This window comes from Numenius arquata, chromosome 2 (genome assembly GCF_964106895.1).
Source record: "Numenius arquata chromosome 2, bNumArq3.hap1.1, whole genome shotgun sequence".
Classification (NCBI taxonomy): domain Eukaryota; kingdom Metazoa; phylum Chordata; class Aves; order Charadriiformes; family Scolopacidae; genus Numenius; species Numenius arquata.
The window spans coordinates 1057969-1080598 of record NC_133577.1 but is presented as its reverse complement, the minus strand read 5'-3'; the positions used below and the strand labels follow the sequence as shown (position 1 = coordinate 1080598).

The 22630-nt window shown below is 42.8% G+C and overlaps 1 protein-coding gene across 1 annotated transcript in view; it reads left to right on the top strand.

Moving 5' to 3' along the window:
- The window catches only part of PTPRK (protein tyrosine phosphatase receptor type K), a 310488-nt gene extending 290745 nt beyond the window's left edge, over nucleotides 1-19743 (top strand). Inside the window, exons 24-35 of the mRNA XM_074144586.1 lie at nucleotides 1879-1915; nucleotides 3465-3562; nucleotides 4248-4364; nucleotides 5873-6027; nucleotides 7089-7224; nucleotides 9358-9507; nucleotides 10054-10227; nucleotides 13109-13240; nucleotides 13462-13587; nucleotides 15504-15667; nucleotides 16972-17107; nucleotides 19503-19743. Of these exons, the coding sequence (XP_074000687.1) occupies nucleotides 1879-1915; nucleotides 3465-3562; nucleotides 4248-4364; nucleotides 5873-6027; nucleotides 7089-7224; nucleotides 9358-9507; nucleotides 10054-10227; nucleotides 13109-13240; nucleotides 13462-13587; nucleotides 15504-15667; nucleotides 16972-17107; nucleotides 19503-19556 (1479 nt within the window). The 3' untranslated portion in view covers nucleotides 19557-19743. The remainder of the gene's footprint in view (nucleotides 1-1878; nucleotides 1916-3464; nucleotides 3563-4247; nucleotides 4365-5872; nucleotides 6028-7088; nucleotides 7225-9357; nucleotides 9508-10053; nucleotides 10228-13108; nucleotides 13241-13461; nucleotides 13588-15503; nucleotides 15668-16971; nucleotides 17108-19502) is intronic.
- The last annotated feature ends 2887 nt before the right edge of the window (nucleotides 19744-22630 follow it).

Here is a 22630-nt window from a genome sequence, read left to right as displayed (position 1 = left end):
ACTAGAAATTTCTACACTTCTGCAGAAAACTTCTAAAGTTTCAAATTCCATGCTTTGACTAAAATACAAATTAAATTATAAATTTTAAATAAAAACCCTGATACAAACAGGAAATCTGAGCAAATTCTGCCAGGTGTTCGGATCAACAAAATGTAACTTTTATCCAATTAACATGTTAGGAATAAACAAATCACTGTATTCAACGTAATTCCAAAATAATTAGAAAGATACAGGGATAGCTAGTACAGTGTTTTTAAAATACATGGCTTTTGTTAGTTTTCTTTGTAACTGCACCTTCCTAATTTTTCCTGTCCACTGTTAGTTGATAAATTATTTAAGACCCTCCTGGCTTTCCAGGATATAAAAATTTAGCTCCAGGTATATCGCTGTATTTTTATTTGGATATTTTTACACAGCAATCTCTGTGAAGTGTTAGGCCCAGGATATTTTGCCTGAGGCCTTAAACAAGAAAACTGTCCCAGATTTGTAATAATTCCAGTTCCTTGAGGATGTTGTTTCTCTTATTTAGGAGTAAATTGAATGCCATTTATAACCAGACAGGAAAGCTACAAGTTAAAACAGGCACTTTGCAATTTTAAAGTGACACTTTTACCTTCTTCTGGAAAGCATTGCTGAGTGTAAAACAGCGTAGCACAGGTTCCGCTTTCATGATTTGAAGCTGGGGCTTGATATTAAGGACTCCAGGAGAATTTTTTTAGTGATTTGATGCAATCTTGGTCTCTTGTAAAGCCAAGAGTTAGGTACTCAGAAGTTTCTTCATAAGCCCCAGGGGAAGGTGCTCTCACCCTAGACAGCGTAATGAAGCAGTCTGTGGAAAAAGTTACAAACTCCTTGGGTGCATTGAAATCCTCCACTTAAGTAGCATCTTGTGAACACCAGGAATCCAAGGACTCATGCTCCCCTGTAATGCAATTCTTGAATCAAGTGGCCTAATAAAACCGTAACCTAGAAAATAATTGGAATTATTCTGTAACATTTGGACACTGTGAAATTCTGTCTTGTCTTCTCCAGCAATGCTAAAGTTTCCTTCCTCTTTGTAGCTGATGTTGCTAGCTCTGGTCAAAATATATTCTGAATTATTTCCTTAAGAGCAGAATCTCTTTGTCTTGTAGTTTTTATGCAGACGATTAATGCTGCAGAGTAGCTCTAGCATTGGCACAGACCCAGCTGACAGGAAAGGCGTAGTTGTGTAGGGTTATCTATCTATTTTTACATATATATATATATGTTTGTATGTGTATATACTTGTGCGTATCATGCCCAGGATAATTGATGCACACTTTGTGCACTAGCGCAAAATATTTTGCAGAAGATTTGCTGGCGGTAGGACCCTGACTCTGTGCACACACCAGTGTCCAGCTCTGGCGTGGGAATTGTCTGTCCCCGTTAGTCACGGCTCAGATATGTACCTCTCTGTGCCTTACCATAATTCTCTGTAAGAAGACAAAAGGTGTGTATTTTTTCATATTGGATGATTTGGGAGCACGGATCAACTATTGAGATAATCTGATGGCAAAGAGAGTTTTCATTAAATTTTAAATAAGTGCCCCAAAATACTCAGCTGGGGAGATAATATCAATTTTTAGGCCCAAGGGACCCATTTAAAATACTCCTTCCCGGTATACTGCAATGTCTGTTCAAGTCGGATGTTCTTATTTCCATTTTATTTGTTGTCATTTAAACTTTTTTTCAGTATTAACCGTTTTTTTAGGTTTTTGAGCTTCATGCTGCTCTTTAAACATTGGCTTGTTCTGAAAACATTGTCTAGAGATTAGAATTCTGTAGTGCCTTATGCTGTTGTTTTTCCCCTCTCTGTTGGTAACGCGGTACTCAAACAGACTTGTATTGCTGTTTTAGGGATATCAGAGACCAAGTCACTACATTGCAACCCAAGGTAAGAGCCTGCCAGCGTTAATCCAACCGAACAAGCGTTCTTTCTAGTGTACAGCAGGGTTTTGGTGAAATTGGAAATACCTGAAAAGAAAACATATCCAATATTTTGAGTTGTCGTCTTGCGTTACGGCAAATTAACGTAGCGTGTTCAGGTGGAATGTGAATAAACGCAAAAAATGGCACTAATTTATCATGTTAATTAGCTATTGAGCAACTCTTTCAGTAATAAATTCAGCTGATAAAGTCAGAAGCTACTACCATAATTTCCAGTTATGAGGATGAATAGAGAGGAGAGGCCTGTGGACAGAGAAGAGAACAGGTTCAACCCACCTCCAGGCATTTTTCTTTCCATATTAGAATGTATTATTTTACTGTCTAGGATTGAGTCCGTGATGGAGACAGTGAAGATAGTAGCGATAAATTAAATGCTATCTCAGAAAATCTGGGTAAAATAAGTCCAGAGAAGGACAAAGCCTCTTTGTAGGAAGAAGTGAGGGAAATCTTTATCATATAACACCCTGCTAATAAAAAGGGGAGTTAGAGGGAAAAATTGAATTTCTATGGAAATTATTCATTTTGTATTTCTGATAAAACTTCTCACAATGAGGAACAACAAATAGATTAGTTGAAGATTGCACAGAAATATCAGAGGCTATGAATTAAAGTAAAAATAATTAGATTTAGACGTGTCATTATTTGATCTGTAAGTACAAGCAGGTGGCTGGCTGGAAATATCCTGCTATTTGTGCCCTCGGTTGCTTGTAGCTGCACACGGGAAAGACAAACCAAAGGCTTGTTTTAAAGCAGGATGCTCAAGTTTCTGTCCACGTGTTTTTTTATTTTTGTGTAAGTGCTGTCTGAAGAAGTCTCTCTATGGCAGTTAAGTCTACATTTGTATTTTATTTCTGTTTTACTATGTAAATCATTGCACATAATAGCATATAGGGGACACAAAAAATTATTGCTGCTTTAGTACGCAGCCTTCCATCTAGCATATGAAGGAATAAGGTTGAGCCTTCAGCTGTGTGTTATACACAGTAATATTTATACTGCTGCTGGACCGTGCTCAGGGAGATATTTCCGAGATGGTTGTCACAGGATAAAAGCCTCTGTCCCTCAACTGAAGGTGTCTTGTCCCTGCAGCAGGGCAGGAGGCAAAGCTTCTCCGTGTGGGCATCTCCTCAGCGAGCATCGGAAGATGCTCACACTCCACACATTACATTTAACAAATGTAAAACAAACCTAGAAGTGTCACTGTAGATGTAGTCACACATTGCTGTGTCCTCGCAGTTTTCAAGCAGCTTCTGGTGTTTCTCTATGGGAAACACCTGCTATTAATTTCTTTCAAGTGGTAATTCAGTTAAACTGAGGAGATTCAGCATTGATTAGAAGTAATAATGTAGTCTGGAGACGTGATGGTATGATGTTGTGGTTTCACGAGGCTTTGTTCTCCGAACAAGTGCATTCGTGTGTGTCAGCCCTGAAAAACGCTGGATTTTATTTTTAGTGGTTCTTTTGTTGCGCAGTACTACCTGGGATTTTTCTTACAGGTCCCGTTCACGAGACTGTGTATGACTTTTGGAGAATGATATGGCAGGAGCAATCGGCTTGCGTTGTGATGGTCACAAATTTAGTGGAAGTCGGGAGAGTAAGTCTTTGTTTTGTTTCTCTTTTAATGCCACCAGAGGTGTTATCAGCAGAACAGAGAATAGCCTTGTGCAGGACAGCCCCGCGTCCTGGGAGGGGTGAAGGGGGAGAGTTGTGGGTTACAGTAGAGTGTGAAACCAAAACCAACTTCTGCAGAAGTCTGATGCTGTGCTGCTTTCGTGAGTAGTGAAAAATTGTCTGAATCCAAAATTCGTATTTCACCAACATAGATTTGTATATGAAGTCACTCAAATGAGCAGCGTCAGTGGTGAGCCAACACACCTCTGTATCAGTGGCTAGAAATCAGCAAATTATCTACAGTTTAGCACTAACACGTCCCTCAGGGAATAATGTAAAATATCTGGGATTACTTGCAACAGTTTGATTGCTGATACGAAATGCATCCCAGTTTAACATAAGTGGAAATGTATTCCATAGCTCAGCATTTAAAAAAAAATATAAACGCCCATTTAGAAATGAATTTGGCATCTCAGTACGGCTGCGTAAAGCAGTGGAAACTCCGTGTAGCTGGTGCTTAACTTGACAGAGCGGCCATTAGCCATGACACGCCACATGAGCACTTGGTCATTTTGGAAATAAATGTGGTGTAACACAAGTCACACAGTAATGTATCCTCAATCTTTGCATTTCCTTTGGTGTAAAATGTGTTCCCCTATTGTACTTAGGTCAAGTGTTACAAGTACTGGCCCGACGACACAGAAGTTTATGGTGACTTCAAAGTGACTTGCGTAGAGATGGAGCCCCTCGCGGAGTACGTCGTCAGGACCTTCACGCTGGGAAGGGTGAGCACGCTTTGAAAGGGCTCAGCAAAACCCTCTTCCCTGGTAGAAAGGAGTATGGAGGAGGCTGCACTTGCACCGGTTCCTGTACAGTACCAGGTCATAGAATCAGAGAACTGCCTGGGTTGGAAGGGACCTTTCAGATCATCCAGTCCAACCATCAACCCAACACTGACAAAACCCATCACTAACCCATGTCACTAAGCACTATATCAACCTGTCTTTTAAATACCTCCAGGGATGGTGCCTCAACCACTTCCCTGGGCAGCCCATTCCAAGGCTTGATAACCCTTTCAGTGGAGAAATTGTTCCTAATATTCAATCTGAACCTCCCCTGGCACAACTTGAGGCTGTTTCCTCTTGTCCCATCGCCTGTTCCTTGGGAGAAGAGACCGACCCCCCTGGCTACACCCTCCTTTCAGGGAGTTGTAGAGACTGAGAAGGTCTCCCCTCAGCCTCCTCTTCTCCAGGCTGGACACCTCCAGCTCCCTCAGCCTCTCCTCACAAGACTTGTGATCCAGACCCCCCACCAGCTTCATTGGTCCCCGGTGTAGGCAGCCTCACCTCACCGTGGGAGTTAACACTTTGCATTGGTGCTATCAAAGCACGCCTCTCACCCTGGGATTTCAAATTTCCCCAGAAATGTTGGCCACAACTCTCCCCTCCCTGACAGTCGGCTCTTCCCCGCAGCCACCACGCTGCCGAGTGAGCTCACGTGATGAGTCATGGCCCTCGTTCATCTCCCACTGCCTGAACGCGCTGAGTCAGTCTCACCTAATCACAGAGTGAACTCTCTGAATGCAGATTATGTGACACAATTGTCGTCTTCTGGTAAATCATGATACTTAGAATCCCAGAATGGCCTGGATTGAAAGGGACCTTTCAGATCATCCACTCCAACCATCAGCCCAACAATGACAAACCCACCACTAACCCATGTCCCTCAGCACCACATCCACCTGGCTTTTAAATACCTCCAGGGATGGGGACTCCACCGCTGCCCTGGGCAGCCCATTCCAAGGCTTCATAACCCTTTCAGTGTAGGATTTTTTTTCCTAATATCCAATCTGAACCTCCCCTGGCACAACTTGAGGCCGTTTCCTCTTGTCCCATTGCCTGTTCCTTGGGAGAAGAGACCAATCCCCCCTCTCTGCAACCTGTAATTGCCTGTAAATGTAGCAGGTCATTCTCCTAATTAGCAAAACTTCTGAAAAACGATGCGATTTGCATCTAAGTCTATAAAAAAAAAAAAAAAAAAAAATCTGATGAGGCAAAACTAGCATACTTAATGGACAAAGTAAAAATTACGAACTTCAAAATGAAAAAACTCCCCAATGACATCTTTAAGCTTCGTATGGTCATTGCTTTAATTGGTGAAATGATGAAAACAGCGATTCTATCAGTGTGTGGTGTTATCATTATTTGACTCAGACAATATCTAGTCTATTAATTGAATTCTTTGAATTTCATAATTTTATTTTTTTTTTTTATTTTTTTTTTTACTTTTACAGAGGGGCTACAATGAAATCCGTGAAGTTAAACAGTTTCATTTCACTGGCTGGCCAGACCATGGAGTTCCTTACAATGCCACGGGCCTGCTTTCCTTCATACGGAGAGTCAAACTGTCCAACCCCCCCAGCGCAGGGCCCATTGTTGTCCATTGCAGGTGGGTACAGAAGAGGAAGATTGATCTTTTTTCCACGACTGTGGATGTGAGCAGTTACAGTAGTCTCCTGCGAAGCATCCATCATTTTGAAGTGTTTTGGATTTGTTGTTCCCTTTTTGAATTGCCTCATTCACACTGCGGAAGGATTTGGCCGTCTACAGCAACATTTGGAAATAACTGGATTCTAGTTCACTTTTCCGAAATAGAATAGCCAGAGATTTTATTTTTCCTGCAAGAGCTTCACCAGCTAAATCATATACTTCAGGCTATCATTTTAGGTAGATACAGCTGCTCTGATAGTTTGGTGTTGCATATAATGTCTGAACAGATTATTAATTCAAATCGAAGTAAACAAGTAGATGGATGAAGATGGAATGAGGTTAATGGCAACAAATACAGAACGTTGTTTTTCCTGTGCAAGTTTTGCAAGGTTTGTGTTGATGGGACATGGTCTTTTGACAAACAGAATTTTTTTTCAGCACCGTCAAATGTTTAATTGCATTCTGTAGATAAAGTTACTCAGCCTTTACAGGTTTTAAGAATTCACTGTGCAAAACATGTCTAGCTTCATATAAAACCAAAATAAATCACGAGAGAATCTTCTGGATACTGTTAAATGTGTTGCTTAAACCAGCATAGAGCTTGGCTGGTAAAACGTACTCTGGAGTTTCTTATTGTAACATATCACTTAAAAATCATCCTTAGTCTTATTAAAGAAAAACAAGGTCTGTCATATTTTGAAGTGCGTGAGCTTAATCATCCTCCAGATTGCAGTTTAACTAACTTCTCTTTTACTTTGAGTATTGATCTGGGTGATAAAAGGAGGAAAACAATTTATTTTTTTTTACTTAAAAGGATCAAATCTGATGGAAAATGGTTCTTTTGGGCACATCGAAAGATTTAAAGGACATTATGAAGAGAAGGAGAGAAGATAAAAATTGGATGGTGGTTGTGATGAAAGAACTGAATGACTTTATAAAAATGCCCTCGGTAATGGGTTTATAAGGTTTGCAGATGTTTTCACGGGGCTATTCCTAACAAACTTTACTGATTCTTTTTAGTGCTGGTGCTGGACGAACAGGTTGTTACATCGTGATCGATATCATGTTGGATATGGCGGAGAGAGAAGGTGTCGTGGATATCTACAACTGCGTCAAAGCCTTACGGTCCCGTCGCATCAACATGGTACAGACAGAGGTACAGCCCTTTACCTTCAAAGCACCCGGTGCTTTCTGAAACGTGAAATTCACAGAATTTCACTGTTACTCTGCAAAGAGCAGCCATTGAGCCCCTTCTGAGGGGTTGTGTCCTTTGGGGAGCATTGGTCAATGCCAGCGTCCAAAACCAAGAGTGGTGCAACAAACCCCGCCACCTCTTCCACTCTTCACACAGTCAAGAGCCCACCTGACTTTGTAACGAAAGGAAAAGCACAGAGGATTTTGTAGAGAAGACCCTGCATTAGGCCTGTCTGCCACGTCTCTCCCCAGCTCTGGTATCAGCAATTCCAGGAACCCAAAGTTGGAATTTCAGCAGGTTGCTGCCAGTTTTAGACTATCTCCAGCCTTTTATCCACAATTTGACTTACCTGTGGGACTTTACATCCATTTCAATCTCCCTTTTCAACTCTGTATTTGCTTTATTGGCCTCATTGCCCACCCTTTTCCCTTTTCTACTATTTTTACCTTTCATCATGCCTTCAGCAACTCCGCAATAAAACCATTGCTTTAGTGATGAAGCTGTAACATCTCCCCTTCTGCCACCTGAGTGGTTATTATCAGTAGGTTATTGGTTTTTATTTAGACAGGTCACCTGAAGTGGTTTCTCCCTTCTCTTTCCTGTCCTCCATGGGGGCATCTACCCAAGAAGTTATTCCGCGTGTCACCACGTGCAAATCTCTGCAGGTGGCAGCCAGGCATATCGATGTAATTAATTTGGTGCCCTTTTTATTCCATGCTGCAACCTGTGGCAGTTGAAAAAATAAATGTTGATGGTCAACAACCCCTGCTACAGGACGCTGAACCTTTGGGAAGTGCATGGGGTGGAGTATTCCAGTGTGACTGCTTCAACCATCCCAGTTTAACCTGCTCTTGCATGAGAATTAACACCCCTACTGCTTGTCCTTTCTCTGTCTCCTCCTTTTGCCTCTCGCCTCACATCTTCTCTCAGAGGTTCGTCCTTACACAGCAAAATAAAGCTGAAATTGCAGGAAGTTCTGGTTATGGTCACCTAGACAACAGTGATGGCCATAGCTCCGTAGCCATGTGGGACAGCACAGGCTGTGGTGCCAGAACACCACCGTAGTCCCTGGGTGTGTGCTCTTGTTAATATTTGTGCTGTTAATAACCTCATTAGGGCCCACAGTAGTTTGGTGAGGCTGGCATAGTTATAGAATCATAGAGTTGCCTGGGTTGGAAGGGACCCTTCAGATCATTGAGTCCAACCATCAACCCAACACTGACAAAACCCATCACTGACCCATGTCCCTCAGCACCACGTCTGCTCATCTTTTAAATACCTCCAGGGATGGGGACCCCACCACTGCCCTGGGCAGCCTCTTCCAAGGCTTCATAACCCTTTTAGTGTAGGAATTTTTCCTAATATCCATCCTAAACCTCCCCTGGCACAACTTGAGGCCGTTTCCTCTTGTCCCATCACCTGTATAGACATGATTTACATCTATTACTCTCAGGGTGAGTAAATATAATAGGCATTGTGTAAAAATTGACAGGAGGCCCCATTTAAATAGTAATGGAGTTGTCCAGGACTCAGAATATCTCAGGGCAAGTCAGGAAAAAAAATTATGGGAAGAAGTGCTGTTTCTATTGGGACACCCTTGAGTTTGTTGGTGGCCCGCAGCTGGCTGGCTGTCAGTCGTACCGGCTTGCACACGCGTAAGGAGAATGCAACGTGCCAAATAATTGCTGCTACTCACACTAGTAGTGCTTGAAGCAATTTACACTTTCTGCTAGAATTATACAGCTGAAAGCTATTTCTAAAAAACGAGAAATGAGTAAAGCCAACAAGTCAGTGGCAAATGTGCAGAAATCCACAAGCACCACGAGAAAACGGAAAACCTCCCATTAAATAAATTGCTGTGCCTGTGCTGTAAAGTTTTGCTGAATTTAAATTGGTTCTGAGGAAAACATCCTTGTTAACTGCACCCCAGTTAGGACAAGATTGTGTTTGTACTGAAGCGTTATTTAATGGATTGATGGACACTACCTTGAATTTGAGTTTTACTGCGTGGAGGAGATCTGTTTATCCTAAAAGAGGGAAAGATCTGTTGTTTTTAAAGGGCTATAATTTTTGTTTCTTTGCTTAATTTGGTAGGAGCAGTACATCTTTATTCACGATGCCATTCTAGAAGCTTGCCTGTGTGGAGAAACTGCCATTCCTGTCTGTGAATTCAAAGCTGCTTATTTTGATATGATTAGAATAGACTCTCAGACAAACTCTTCGCATCTCAAAGATGAGTTTCAGGTATTCGCAGTCCCTACTAACTCTTCACGTGATGACAATTTTTTTGCCTTTAGATACATTTAATTTATTTTAAGAGAAAGTTTTCATATCACATTTATAGCATTTGGTCTCTTACTCTTAGACCACAAAATGAAGCACCCCGTGTTTATGTGCTTTGCAAAGTTGTTTTAAATATGGAATATGCGCCTTTGAATAAAATTGCAGTAAATATGTGTCTGGAATGAAGAGCAGTGGCTAGGAACCACAGAGAGCTTCGGCATTTACACAGCTCTTTAGGACTCCAAAGGATGCTCTTTGTTTTATTCCTTGTGGAGGGGATGGTGTCGTGCGGAATCTGTTCAGGGGTACACGGAGCGCCTTTTACACCTGCAGCTTAACCAACCCCCCTTGAAAAGCCCCAGCACCTCCGTCAAACAGATGGGAGCTCTGATTTGCTAATGCCTCGCGTTTTCCCATATTGCAATATTTTTAAACTAAAGCCTGGGGAATCTCGGGTCCCATGCAGGTTATTCCAGCGTGCTAAAGCCAGCATCCTCTCTCCCGTAGACCCTGAATTCTGTGACCCCCCGCCTGCAGGCGGAGGACTGCAGCATCGCCTGCCTGCCAAGGAACCACGACAAGAACCGCTTCATGGATATGCTGCCACCTGACAGATGTCTGCCTTTCTTAATTACCATTGACGGGGAGAGCAGCAACTACATCAATGCTGCTCTTATGGATGTAAGAGACTGTCTTCTTTGTCTGGGTAACATGAGAGAGAGCACTCGCTGGTTTAAGAAAGGGTAATTCTTTCTTACTGTGGTGCCCAGTAAAACAGTCCTAACGAGGAAGGGTGGGGGGAAACCCCACCAGCTTGTGTTACCTGTTCAGAAGGTTTGTTACCTTTAGGCTTTTGCATCCTTGTGGGACCGACTGGAAATCTCCCCTTTTCAGCACCATTATACAAAGCTCTTGTCTGCAGCCCTCTGAATCCCAAATCCCAGCAGGATCTCAAAACTCTGCTGTTTGTCAGGAAGTAAATATTACCTGCCTGAGCATGAGTTTGTTATCGCTATTTTATAGAAAAGGCTATGGATATTGAGGCAGGAGAGACAGGGAAAGAAGAGAAAGAAAATGTTTCTTTGGCACATTTGGGAATAGGGCTGGGGTTTTTGTTGTTCATCTTTTGAGTTGCAGCTCTTTGAGGTTGAAGTTTGAGCGACAGGAGTATTGTCAGGGGAAAAGGTAATTTAATGGGAAAAATGGAGGTGAACTTGCTTATAGGTGTCTGATCGATAAAGCAGTTCATCACACGGGCTGTCAGGTACCTGCCTGCCCCTGCCGTGAGCATTTCCAGAGTCAGGCCCCTAAAGCCACCTTTACAGTAAATACTTAAATAAGGGACCTGGTTTCCAGGAGCATCTCCCCTTCTCAAAAATGAAGTGCTGTCAAAAACCGCGGCCTCAAGAAGAGATGCTGGAATAAAACAGCCAAATAACAGCAGAAATCATCGGGTCTTGAGTGGTGCTTTCATCCCTGAGTTCTGCCTGAGCTAGTGCGGGGAGCTATTTAACTGCTATAGCGAAACACAGTCCTTAATCTCACAATTAGCTACTCTGCCAGAAAAATAGAGGAGTAGCATGTGTGAGACCAACCCACTGGGGAGTCACCAGTCACTGGGCTGAATGGATGAGAACAATGAGCAGAATTTTGGTAGCAACAAAAATTGTTGAGAATTGCAATTAAAATTGCATGAAGCACCTGGATAAAATTGATGCGCGATGGCCCAGCCAGCGCAGCAGAGAGGAGCGTGGTTTGGGGAGAAAGGAAGGAAACGCAGGCTGGGTGGCAGCGACAGGAGCCGAGCAAGGGATTAATGGGTGAGCAATCAGAGGTGAGTAAGGAAAAGACAGAAATGGTAGTAATAAAATGAAAAAAGCAGTGAAGAAAAAAATAAGTAATATATTCCAATGAAGGCATATAACAAGGCTATAAGTACAGGGTTAAAGCTTTGAAGTTTTTTCTTGCCCTTTTTCTTCTGCTTTGGTTTATTTTTTTTTTAAGGCTGATTTATTTAGAGAGAGGGACCCCACTGCTGGGCAAGGAAAGGGGACTTTTGATAGCAAAACAGAAATGGAAACTTTCCTCACTGTTCCCCAATGTACTTGTCCCGGTGTTCCCACAAAAAGGTGTCTGCTTCCCAGTGTGGCAGCGGATCTCCTGCCTGCTCAATTGGAAAACCTGATCATCTCAATCTCAGTTAGTTCTCTCATCTCGGGAAAGACCAGAAAGGATGGGGAGGAGAGCTAGGAAAACATCAGCTGGTGCGTTTTATTTCTTATAAATAGAAGGGAAGAGTCGATAGTGGTTGGAAGCAGGACACAAGCTGCCTGTCTGTCCTGCTGCCCCCATGGGCTTCCTGCATTAGAAAAAGACAGCAAACACAGAGAAAAGAAAATTGTCAGCCTCCTTAGTCTGTTGTCACATAAGTACTGATGCTAAAGGCATTAATTTGTTTATTTTCACAGTTCACAACAAGTTAGAAGGGTGAAAAAAAGCTGTATTTTTTCCTGCTGGGCCTCGCACTGTGCTCTTTGAGGTTATGGTGATACGTTCCATGCGAAGAACCCTCACATCAACCTTCAAACGAGCAACCTTCCACACCAAAAGGGGTTTAGCTGCCAGGTCTTTCTCCTAGGTTAATTTACTCAACTTATTTCAGTCAAAAAAACCCAGCCAAACCGCTTTTAGTAGCAGATAAACACAAGGATCTCTGCGTTGCGTACAGCAGTCCCAGCATTTCATCTCCAAACTGGTGACTGACCGTCCCACCCGCCTACAAGAAGATTCACCATTTTACTCTGTTTCTCAGGTTAACCCGTGGGTGCTCCCTTGCCAGGTCAGGTCCGCGTTCCTTCCCTGCAGAGCTCTTTCGTGCATCGTTGCAAAGTGCCTGCAAAAAACCCTCTGATCTCTCCTCTCCTGCTGGTAAATCCCTCCGCGGCGGGGACTTGGCCCCTCTGCCATCCGTCTCATCTCAGCCAGCCTGTGCGAGGCTGGAAGCCCCAGCCTGCAGTTGTGTACGAGGCAGCACGCAGGAAACGGCATCCGGGCAGGAAATAGTATCTTGCTGCCTAACTTCTGCTTTCTGCTGGAAACCGGCCCCAGTAATCCCGAGGGTCCGTTCCGTGGAGTGATCCTGTGGTTGTGGCACCGAAACAGGATTTGGGGTTGAGCCGAGCCCCCGGAGGGGTCGCAGAGCTCAGGTGTAACCTGCCGTGGGTGGGGTGACCTTCTGAGACCTCTGGGGCACGGGGAGAAGGTTTCCTGCCGGGTCTCCAGGACATGGTCCTGGACTGGAGCTGCCCCAGCCTCCTCAGTGCCCCAGGAGTATCAGAACCGAATACTTGGCCCGTAACCGAGCAGAAGACAGACCTGGGCAGAGCAGCCTCTTTGTTCCTACTGGCAACGGCAATGTATTTTTAACATCAGCGTTGGTGAAATCTGGTGTAATTGATGTCACTGCTTTGTTCTATTTATATGGTTTTTTCTGTTGCAGCCTTTAGTGGAAGTTATGAAGAGCTTCCTCTGCCGGTGCTAACAAACCCCTTTGCCTTTGCAGAGCTACAGGCAGCCGGCAGCGTTTATTGTCACACAGCATCCTTTACCAAACACTGTGAAAGATTTCTGGAGATTAGTGTACGACTACGGCTGCACTTCTCTTGTGATGTTAAATGAAGTCGACTTAGCACAGGTCAGTTTGGGGCTCCAGTTTTTCCGTGTGCCATCGCATGCTTTAATCACTCCAGACCCAAAATGTAGAACGGTGCAGTGACTTTACAGTTACTCTCTGCTTTACGGCAGCTAATTAGCAGGAGTTGCCCCGTGAAGGTCAGGTGAGATGCCTGCAGTGGAATGGGGCGATGCTCACCTTGTAGCTCACCCTGTAATTAACGCGGTTGTGCTCTGGCGCAGGGCTGCCCGCAGTACTGGCCCGAGGAAGGGATCCTGCGGTACGGCCCCATCCAGGTGGAATGCATGTCGTGCTCCATGGACTGCGATGTCATAAACCGAATTTTCAGGATATGCAATCTCACAAGAGTAAGCATTATCATAACAATACGTAACGGGGAAAAAAAAAAAAGACATTTTTAACACTCTCTAGGCTCTCGTGGGCTTTAATTTTGAATAGTAGTAAAATGCTAATGTTCTTAAGACATTACCCAGGAAGAGTTGGTCTAGTGTCGATATCCGATACTAATTTCTAGTACTTTTCCATAGCTGCACGCTAAGCAGAGAGAGCAGTAGGGTGAAGGACTGTTGTTCTGTGATGTTCTCCCTGTTGAGTGGAAGATGTATGAGAAGTGTTCTGTGTGTTCGGTGTGCAGGGAAGGAAATATCCCTGTAACGAACCGTGTAGCGACAGGTATTTAATTGCTTAGCTTCCATAAGACGTCTTCTGTGGTGAATCAAGAACAGGAGGGCTGAGTCTGGGTACGCAGCCAGCGCCTTCCCAGCCTGAGATGTGAGAACCACAACACAAAGGGAGGATTTGTGGTACCCTGCACAGTGGCATGTGAAAAAGCTCTGAAAGCTCCTCTGCCCCTGCAGGGTTCTGCCCCGCCGTGCCTCGACCTGTGTTTATCATCTTTTTTCTCAACCCCAGTAGCAGCACCGGCCTCACGTTCTCATCAGCTCTTTCACACCTTGCACCATCGTGTCTTCTTGGTGTCCCGCAGCGTTTCACACTGCTGCAGCATCTCCTCAAACCCTGTTTGCCACGTAGTGCCTCCCCCTCTAGCTCTCCTCTATAAATGTCCCACGTATATTGCCTACAGGTAAAGAGTTACAGACGCTTGTGCCAGTGTTACATGTACAGTTAACCAGCAACCCCTGTTTTACTGACCATTAATGAACTTATGCACCACCAATCGGTACTTGGTTTAACTTTCATTAATGTTGAAGAACAGCTGTGGGGAAAACTGATTACTCTGTGTACAAAGATTTTTTTTTTTTTCTTTTATTTTGGTCACATTTTCATGTTTCAAAGTGCAGACATCAGTTTGCACGTGGCCAGTATTTTATCCAAACCTTTATTTCGCTTATATTCAAAGCTAAGAAAAATGTTTTCAGCTCTTCATACCTTGTTTAGAAGCTACAGGAAGCTAAGGTGTAGACACACTGGCAAATATTACGCCATGGCACTTTTTTTGTTGTATTTTGAGACTTCCTCTCTTTTTTTAGTTCATTTCTTATTTTCATTTTTTTTCCATTTCTTCTCTTTTACATTGTTTTGGGCTTTTACTCTTCTCCTTCTCTTTGTCCCCTATGCCTTTTCACCTTTACGTCCTGCTTCTAAATATCTCTTCAGCTGTTCTTCCCTTTCTAAAACCCACACTCCTGCTCCTCTTTGTCATCTTCAGCTCGAAGAAACTGAATAGGGTGTTTGTTCTTCCAGTTATTGAGGCCTTTCTCATGACAGTCTCATGTGCACCTGGCACATGGAAGGCTCAGAGCAGCAAGCCTCTCACGATTCCCGTAGTCTGGCAAAAAGGGAAGATTTCAAAGAAAATAGTCATATTTGTGCACCAATATTACCCGTTGTTTATTTATAATGGGGTTAGTTCATGCCAAAGGAACCAGAGGTATGTCTCTTCATTTCTGTAAGTCTCAGAATTTAACAATGACTTTTTTAATTAATTGTTGATGTTAAGGATAAAAAACCTTGACACACAGGATCTAGGGAATTTGTCCATTTAGAAGAACTCAGGATAGGTTACATTAGTGATGATAAACTGTGGTGTTGTCTTCAGTGTGCTTCCCTTTTTTCCTTTTTTATACATCTTCCTAGAGCTCGAGTGATGTAAATTAATGGACACCCTACCACGCAACATATATACATGTTGGGGTCTGTCCATGATATAAACACTCAGCTTCCATGTTAGTTTTGTGTTTTTATGTTCGAAACCAACATGTAAAGGTATCCTATTCACCTAAAACTCTTTGATTTCCCTCAGCCACAGGAGGGCTATCTGATGGTGCAGCAATTCCAGTATTTGGGCTGGGCTTCTCACAGGGATGTACCAGCTTCCAAGAGATCCTTCTTGAAGCTGATTCTCCAGGTTGAGAAATGGCAAGAGGAATGTGAAGAAGGGGAGGGCCGGACCATCATCCATTGCCTGTGAGTAACTGGGAGAAAGTCACAATGCTGCTCTTCAAATGAATGCTTTTAAGTTAGTTCTTGTGTTAAGTTCAAGCAGTATTATTATGGCCACATTCTTTTGCACATGCCCTTGTTTCTTTTATTAAAAAAAAACAAACAAAAGCCAACAAAAAAATGAACAATAAAGTACCAGTGCTACCGTAGATTGGCTTTTGGTCAACTTTTGGCTTTGTCTGAGTCAGGTCAAGGTACCATGGGAATGTGTATTTTGGACATGATACTACAGTGATACTGTGAATTGTCTCCTTCTGTACATAATAGCATGGTTTTCAGGTACAAAACGTGTACGGCTCAATTTCTCTGTGTGGTTTCAGTAAGGAAGTCTTTTATGCTAAGTGCCAAATGGGTATTTTTTGTGTTATTCTTGCATAACCTGTGTTGCATTTTTTTTTTCCAGAAGGCCTACTGTATTTTGAGGGTTTTAGACTGAAAGTTGTGGGTATATGAAATCAGAGAAAAGTTCTATAATACAATACATGATCCTAAAACTGTTGTTGGTAAATGACTCCTTATCTGAACCTGGTATTTAAATGGGAGCTGGTTTGGGAGTTTTGAAAAAGGAACATCTTTTTCTCCTTAAGCAGAGAATGACCAATCTCTCTTCTGCCTTATTTAAATATTAAGTTGAAAACTTAGAAATTGAATTATGCATTTGTCCTTACTTTAAAAAAAAAGGCTTCTGTTTAAATGGTCAGAATTAACTTGTGGCCCCTTTCTGCCCACCCCTCCTCGTTATCTGTGGAATCTTCTGGCTAATTTAAACTTAGGAAGAAGAAATACCTACCTTAGTTTCTTTGAAATGAAGATTCAAATTGTTCAGAAGTGTCCCCAAAAGTCAACAAGATATCACATCAGTGATGCCTTGGCATTACTCTGGCTAGGTAATCCTCATGCCACAGGATAATTTAAGTGAGCCTTTTTCCAGAACTGAGTGGAGAATGATGTACTTGCCATTCAGCTTGGGGTTTAATTTTTAACTTGCCATTCAACTTAGTCTTTTATTTCTAATAAATTAGGCTTATAGCACAGCTGGGCAGCAGGGTGGGCTGTAAGGGCAGAATTCAAAAGCAGTGATTGAGAGGAGGGTCAGAAACAGCAAATGTCTCAGACCAAAGCCAGTGGAGCTGCGAGGAGGCTGTGAAAGCCTGGTCTCCCCGTGAGACAGGAATCACTTCTGGCTACAGAGCGAGGGAACAGAAAGGCGTTTTGGATGCTCTCTTATGCCAGAGTGATGTTTAACTAGCTCTTCTCCTTGTGCACAGAAATGGGGGTGGCCGGAGCGGGATGTTCTGTGCCATCGGCATCGTGGTCGAGACGGTGAAAAGGCAGAACGTGGTGGACGTTTTCCACGCCGTGAAGACTTTGCGGAACAGTAAACCCAACATGGTAGAAACTCCGGTAAGCGCCGGCCCGGCGGGGTCACCTCAAACAGCCAGGGAGTTGTGGGAGCTGCCTCCCCAGCCCTCTGCCCACAAACCAGAGCCAACCTATGGTGGGCCACCAAGAGGAGAGGGACGTTTATTGAGTGTACACACAAATCAGCATCCTGAGAGGCCAGGCTGAGCCTTTTGAGCTGCTTTTCTTGTAGCGGTGCCGTGTTTTTCACGGAAAACATTCTGAGTTAACAGGATGCACTTTAATCTCCCAAAATAACCCCCTCTATTTGAAGAGAGGTTGCAGCGGGTTGTGCTCATGCAAACCATCTTGAAGTTCTACAGAGCAAGGCATTTCTTCTTGGTAGGAATAAGCTGTAAAGTAGCTGGAGCTGTAATTAGTAGCTGGAAATGTGAATATTTTACTGCTTAATAACAACTGCTGCTTTGCAAGCTGTATTGAATAATGGTAGTGATTGTTGCTCAGATTTGTAGCAGTCAAAATGATACCTCAGAACTTTAAAATCAAAGACTTGGATCTAATGGGTTGAAAAATAATGTATAGAATCATAGAATCACTTGGGCTGGAAAAGACCCTTGAGATCATCGAGTCCAACAGTTAACCTAAAGAATAAACAGTATAAACAATAAATTCATATAGAGAGTATGAGCCTGAATTAGCAAAACCACATGACTAAATATTTATATGTACAAAAAAGGCTCTTCACCCTTCTGGTCAGTTTTTACGCGTGCAGTACGAGTGTGTATCCATCCGTGGGATGACTTCAGTCACAGAAACTGAGCATTGTGGAAGGTCCTTAAAAAAATTCTCCCAAGTGGGCTTTTTTTCCTTCCTGTGAGTGAATGATAGAGCAGGTTAGACAGCGCTGGGGAGTCCCTGCCCTTTGGCTCTCCCACTGCCAGCAGCCAGTCTCGCTTTCCAGCCAGATGGCTGCCTGCAGCACACAAATCAGGGATGCCAATTGAAATTAAAAAGGTTTTGCGGTTTATGCGTAGTGAAAATTGCTTCTGACCTCGTGAACTTGCACATTGAGCGAAATGGCTGTAGCTGCCTCCTCCCACATTGCCCTTTTTTCCAGGCGTCACTGCTTGCTTGGTATCGAGTACCTTCTGTGGCATGATTTGCTTAATTATCGTGCGTCGGTTCCAACCCTTGGAAGTGAGAAATTAAGGAGATGGTTAAAATGTTAACAGGTAGAGCATCCTGTAGCAGCAGCAGCAGTGAGGTTGGGCTCAGGTGCTGCTGGCTTTGCCACAGATACTTTGCAATCTGCTGTGCCACCGGCGTCTGAGACACAACCGACTGAGTCGCTGCCTGGATTTCAGCTCACTCCTCTGAGGAAAACAGGTCACATCACATGGAACATGACCTGTGTCCCTGTAAAGGGAGGCCGAGATAGACAGCGTGTGTCTCTGATAAATGGTCTGTAAGCTTATATTTCGTTTCAAAGGAGTGCTGGATTCCATTGTAGCTTTAATCTGCAGCTACTGAATTTCCATAGTTACGTGTTTCTGTTGTGTGGGTTTTTATTCAGAACTCTCAAACAGCAGCAGCTGTTGTGTCGTTAGTTAGAAAACAAACCAGGAAAACCAATATACAGCACTGTCATGTGCCCTACATTCAGCAGCATGATCAGATAACAAAAATGAGCAGCGCAATAAAGCCTTGAAGATATCCCCACCACTTCCTGCTAATGGATCACGCTGCCTTCCTTCGCAAACAAAAATAAATCACAAAAGCAGATTCATGTTGTTAGGTCGTAGGGACGATAGAGATTAAATTATTTTCCTCAGGTTTTCTTCTCTTCTTGCCCTCTCCCCCTCTCCACCCCCTCCCTCTCCCCCGGTATCAGCCCTGAGTTAAGGAGAATACTAACCAGGATGAGATTTTGAGCTTTAACTTCTCTTTTAAATGTGCATCTGGGACGTTACATTGCCACGAGGGTCCAAATGGGCAGCTTTGTGTCACTGGCCATTCCCTGGCCGTTCCCTGGCCATTCCGTGGCCATCCAGCAGCAGGCACTGACTTCAATATAAATGGTGTATCAGAGACAAGGTGCTTTCACTGCAAGGATGCTCTAACCGACAGGAGAAGTTCTCGTGTTTGATAAACCGGTTCAGAAGCTGAAAAAAATCAGAGAAGCAAATCATTGCGTTTCACGGGCAGGGGTTTTTTTTTCCAGTTTGTTGGTTGGGGTGAGTTTTTAACTCGGAGCTGGTCACATACTGTGTAGTAGGGGAAAAAGAAAAAAAGAAAACCCAAGCATGTCAGGCTTGAAGTTAAAATTGCACAGTCGGTAGCAAAGACTATTCTAGTTTGCAGGTATTGCTGCTAACACTTTAGCATCTTAGTTTAACTTCTTTTTTTTTTTTTTTTTTCCCCCTCTTTCCCCTTAAAGGAGCAGTATCGCTTCTGCTACGATGTCGCGCTGGAGTACTTGGAGTCCTCTTAGTCGGAATGGATGTGACGAAGTTCACCAAATACACGAATCTCAATACGCTGTTTTGACAACAGTTCTTGATCCTGTGAAGAAAGATTTTAGGGGAAGAGGGGGGGGAGGGTGGGAGGGGTTTTAAATTTTAAATGCAAAGTATTTTTCTTATGAAGTTGTGTATCTTAATAAAAGAACTCAATCTGTTTCTATGCTTGTATACAGTATCAACATTTAGTGCCACATAAATACTATTTAATGAGAACCAGAGTCAGAAGAGATTTGCGCAAATTAGGACTTTTCAGTGTTCGTATATGCAGCCGTCTCTCAATCACAGTAGAGCGACCATCTGTTGCATGTATCAATATTTCCTATATGGTATTAATTTTTCTTTTTTTTTTTTTTCTTTTGATACATGGTTAAAGTACAATAACAGTGCAGGTTGATAGTAAGGTTCATTCTTTATACGTTTCAAGTGTTGCATATATATATTATATATAGTAAAAAAAAAAACTGGCTTATTTTGTTTTAATGTGCAATGATGGCTGGATCACATAAAGATCTTTATAAAGAAACTTAAACATAAGCCAAAGACTCAAGTGTAAATATGTCTATATGGAGAAAGCACATGTATTTATTGTTTACTTGCATTCCTTTTTTGATGGCTGAAAAAAAGAAGAATCATTTTTCTTGAAGAAAGCTTTTTTTGCTGAAATCAAGTGTAAACAATTTTTGTAGTTTATTTTTTGTATGTTTTAGTGTAAGTAGAAGACATACTTTTTATGCATAGACCAAGACACATTGGTATCGTGGTTTTGTTGTGTACATGCTTGTGATTCAAATTCATGTAAACAACTCGGTTATAGAAGGTCTTTAACTACAGGACCAAAATCAAAACATTTTCCTGAAAAAATGTATAGTTTTTCACAGTTGCATTAGTTAAGTACTGAACAAAAAACTATGTAAGGAGGGGCACGCATCAAAATGGCCTTGCCTATGACTTGCACAAAATCAGAAGATGTTTTCAAGCACCATTAAAATTGTGAGGGAACCAATTGTTTAAAAAAAAATGTTGAAGCACAGGTCAACAGGAGAACTGCCAGACAAATAGATGGCTCTGCATATGCCCTTCAGGGTAAAAAAAAGTATTTGTTTAGCAAATTGTAAAATTAAGCAATGTTTATTTTGATGTTTACGAACATGTAAGCTTTGCTTCCAAGAAAGCAAAATTTGAATAAACCAATGCCAGATTCTGATTATAGTTGTGGCGTACAAAATATTACTGTGCTTTCGCTCAGCTTCTATCCATTTGTTCACAAGGTTTCCCATATTTTACCAGCTAAAATCTCTCCAGGCTCTTGTTGGTCTTTTTTAGAACTGACAGTCTAATGATAAGGTGCTTTTAAATATGCTGTAAAGTAAGAGTGAATTAAACTTATATTTAAAGATTATTTAATATTATTTCCTATTTTGATACCCTCTCACTTACTGTCCTTGTTAAGGAGTCATTCTTGTTTGCAAGACTGATATATTTGGATAAGGAAAATCTCAAAAGGAAATTATATTCTTTTTCACCTCAGTATTTGGGGGCTATTTGCGAAGATTGCATGTCATCTGTATGCCCTAAGTTTCTTCCTTTACTTCAGACAAGTGGAATTACCCATCCAATGCTATAAATGGCAGAGAAATGTTTAGAGAAGTTCTGCTTCTCAGATTTTTTTTCAGTGCCTCCGCTTGTATTGCATACAGCTCCACCTCTTCCACATCTACAAAAAAGTCGTTGTCTTTTGTCACCCAACGTTAGTTCCCACCTCGGAACTGCAAGGTAAGCAAATCAGGTTTGAAAACATTCACTGGGGCTGGGTTTTTGATACTCAAAATGCTGTTTTTTTCTTTTGCCACATTGGAAAGGCAATTATAAGCTGTATGGAACAGAATTGCAACGTTCCCAGCTTTCTTCGTGAGGCCATGGCCTACAGCTGACTCTGGCCATCAAAGTGCTGGATGTCCCATCTGAAGCTCGCTGGCTGGTCACCACGTTTTGTGGACACAAGGTACCATCTCCACAGACTGGTGCATCTGACTGTCAGACACATGTCTGGGGCTGAATCGGAAGGACCTGTTGGCCTCTGGAAGGATCAGTTGGCCTCTGGAAGGACCTTCCTCTGTTGTCAGTGAAGAGGGTTGAGAAGGTTAGTCTAGAAGTCTAGATGAATTGTTTGACAGATGAGACGAGAGCTCTTCAGGCTGTGGAAAGCAAAAGCCAAATTCCATATTGACCAGAGTGATTTTTATGTTTGTGTTTTTCTTTCTTGATCAAAAATGTAGCGTTACCCATTAGGCTGAATGAACAGTTGTTTTCAGGGTGAGCTTGTGTGTTGGGGACGGTGGGGTCCACCCCTGTCAGTACTTCACAACCCTTGGTAAGGTCTTTGTGTCCAGTTTCCCCTGTCCATCAGGCATGACTGGTGCAAATGCCGGTGTGAATCCAGGTGTTGCAGGACACTACTTGGATCCATGTTGGAGCGTTCCCCTCGGCTGGAAGAGATAGTAACTCTGGTGGTTATTCTGCAAATGGGACCCCTGCCTGTGTTGTACACGGACCCCGAGAGACACATAATCTCTGTAGCTGCAGCTGACTGGGGTGACCTGATGAGCTTCTGAAATAACTTGTGATTGAAAAAATTTGTGGGAAGTTCTTCCTGGCCAGGCTGAGGAAAAGGACGCAGAGGGAATAAGGTGTGTGAGAAGCAGCTCAGCAATATCATTCTCAGTAATGGTGTGTCTTTGTCTCTTTTTTGCCCTTTGGCAAAAGGCAATATTAGAATCAGCTTTTTAGTATAAAACCAGGAGAAGACAGTTTGCTTTCCTTGTGGCAGCTCTGTTTCCCCAGAGAGGTGCTGCTCCAGGATCCTTTTCCTACACCTGTGCAAGACAGAAGAAAGAGAAGTTGGGGGTTTATGAGAACCTGACCCAGAGGGAGAACGGGTATCACTCATAAGTGAACTGTGGAATGGAGGGAGAGGAATATTCCTCCCCTTGGGCACCTGAAGAGATTAATATTTTGCTCCCTCAGGCAGTGAAAACCCACCAGC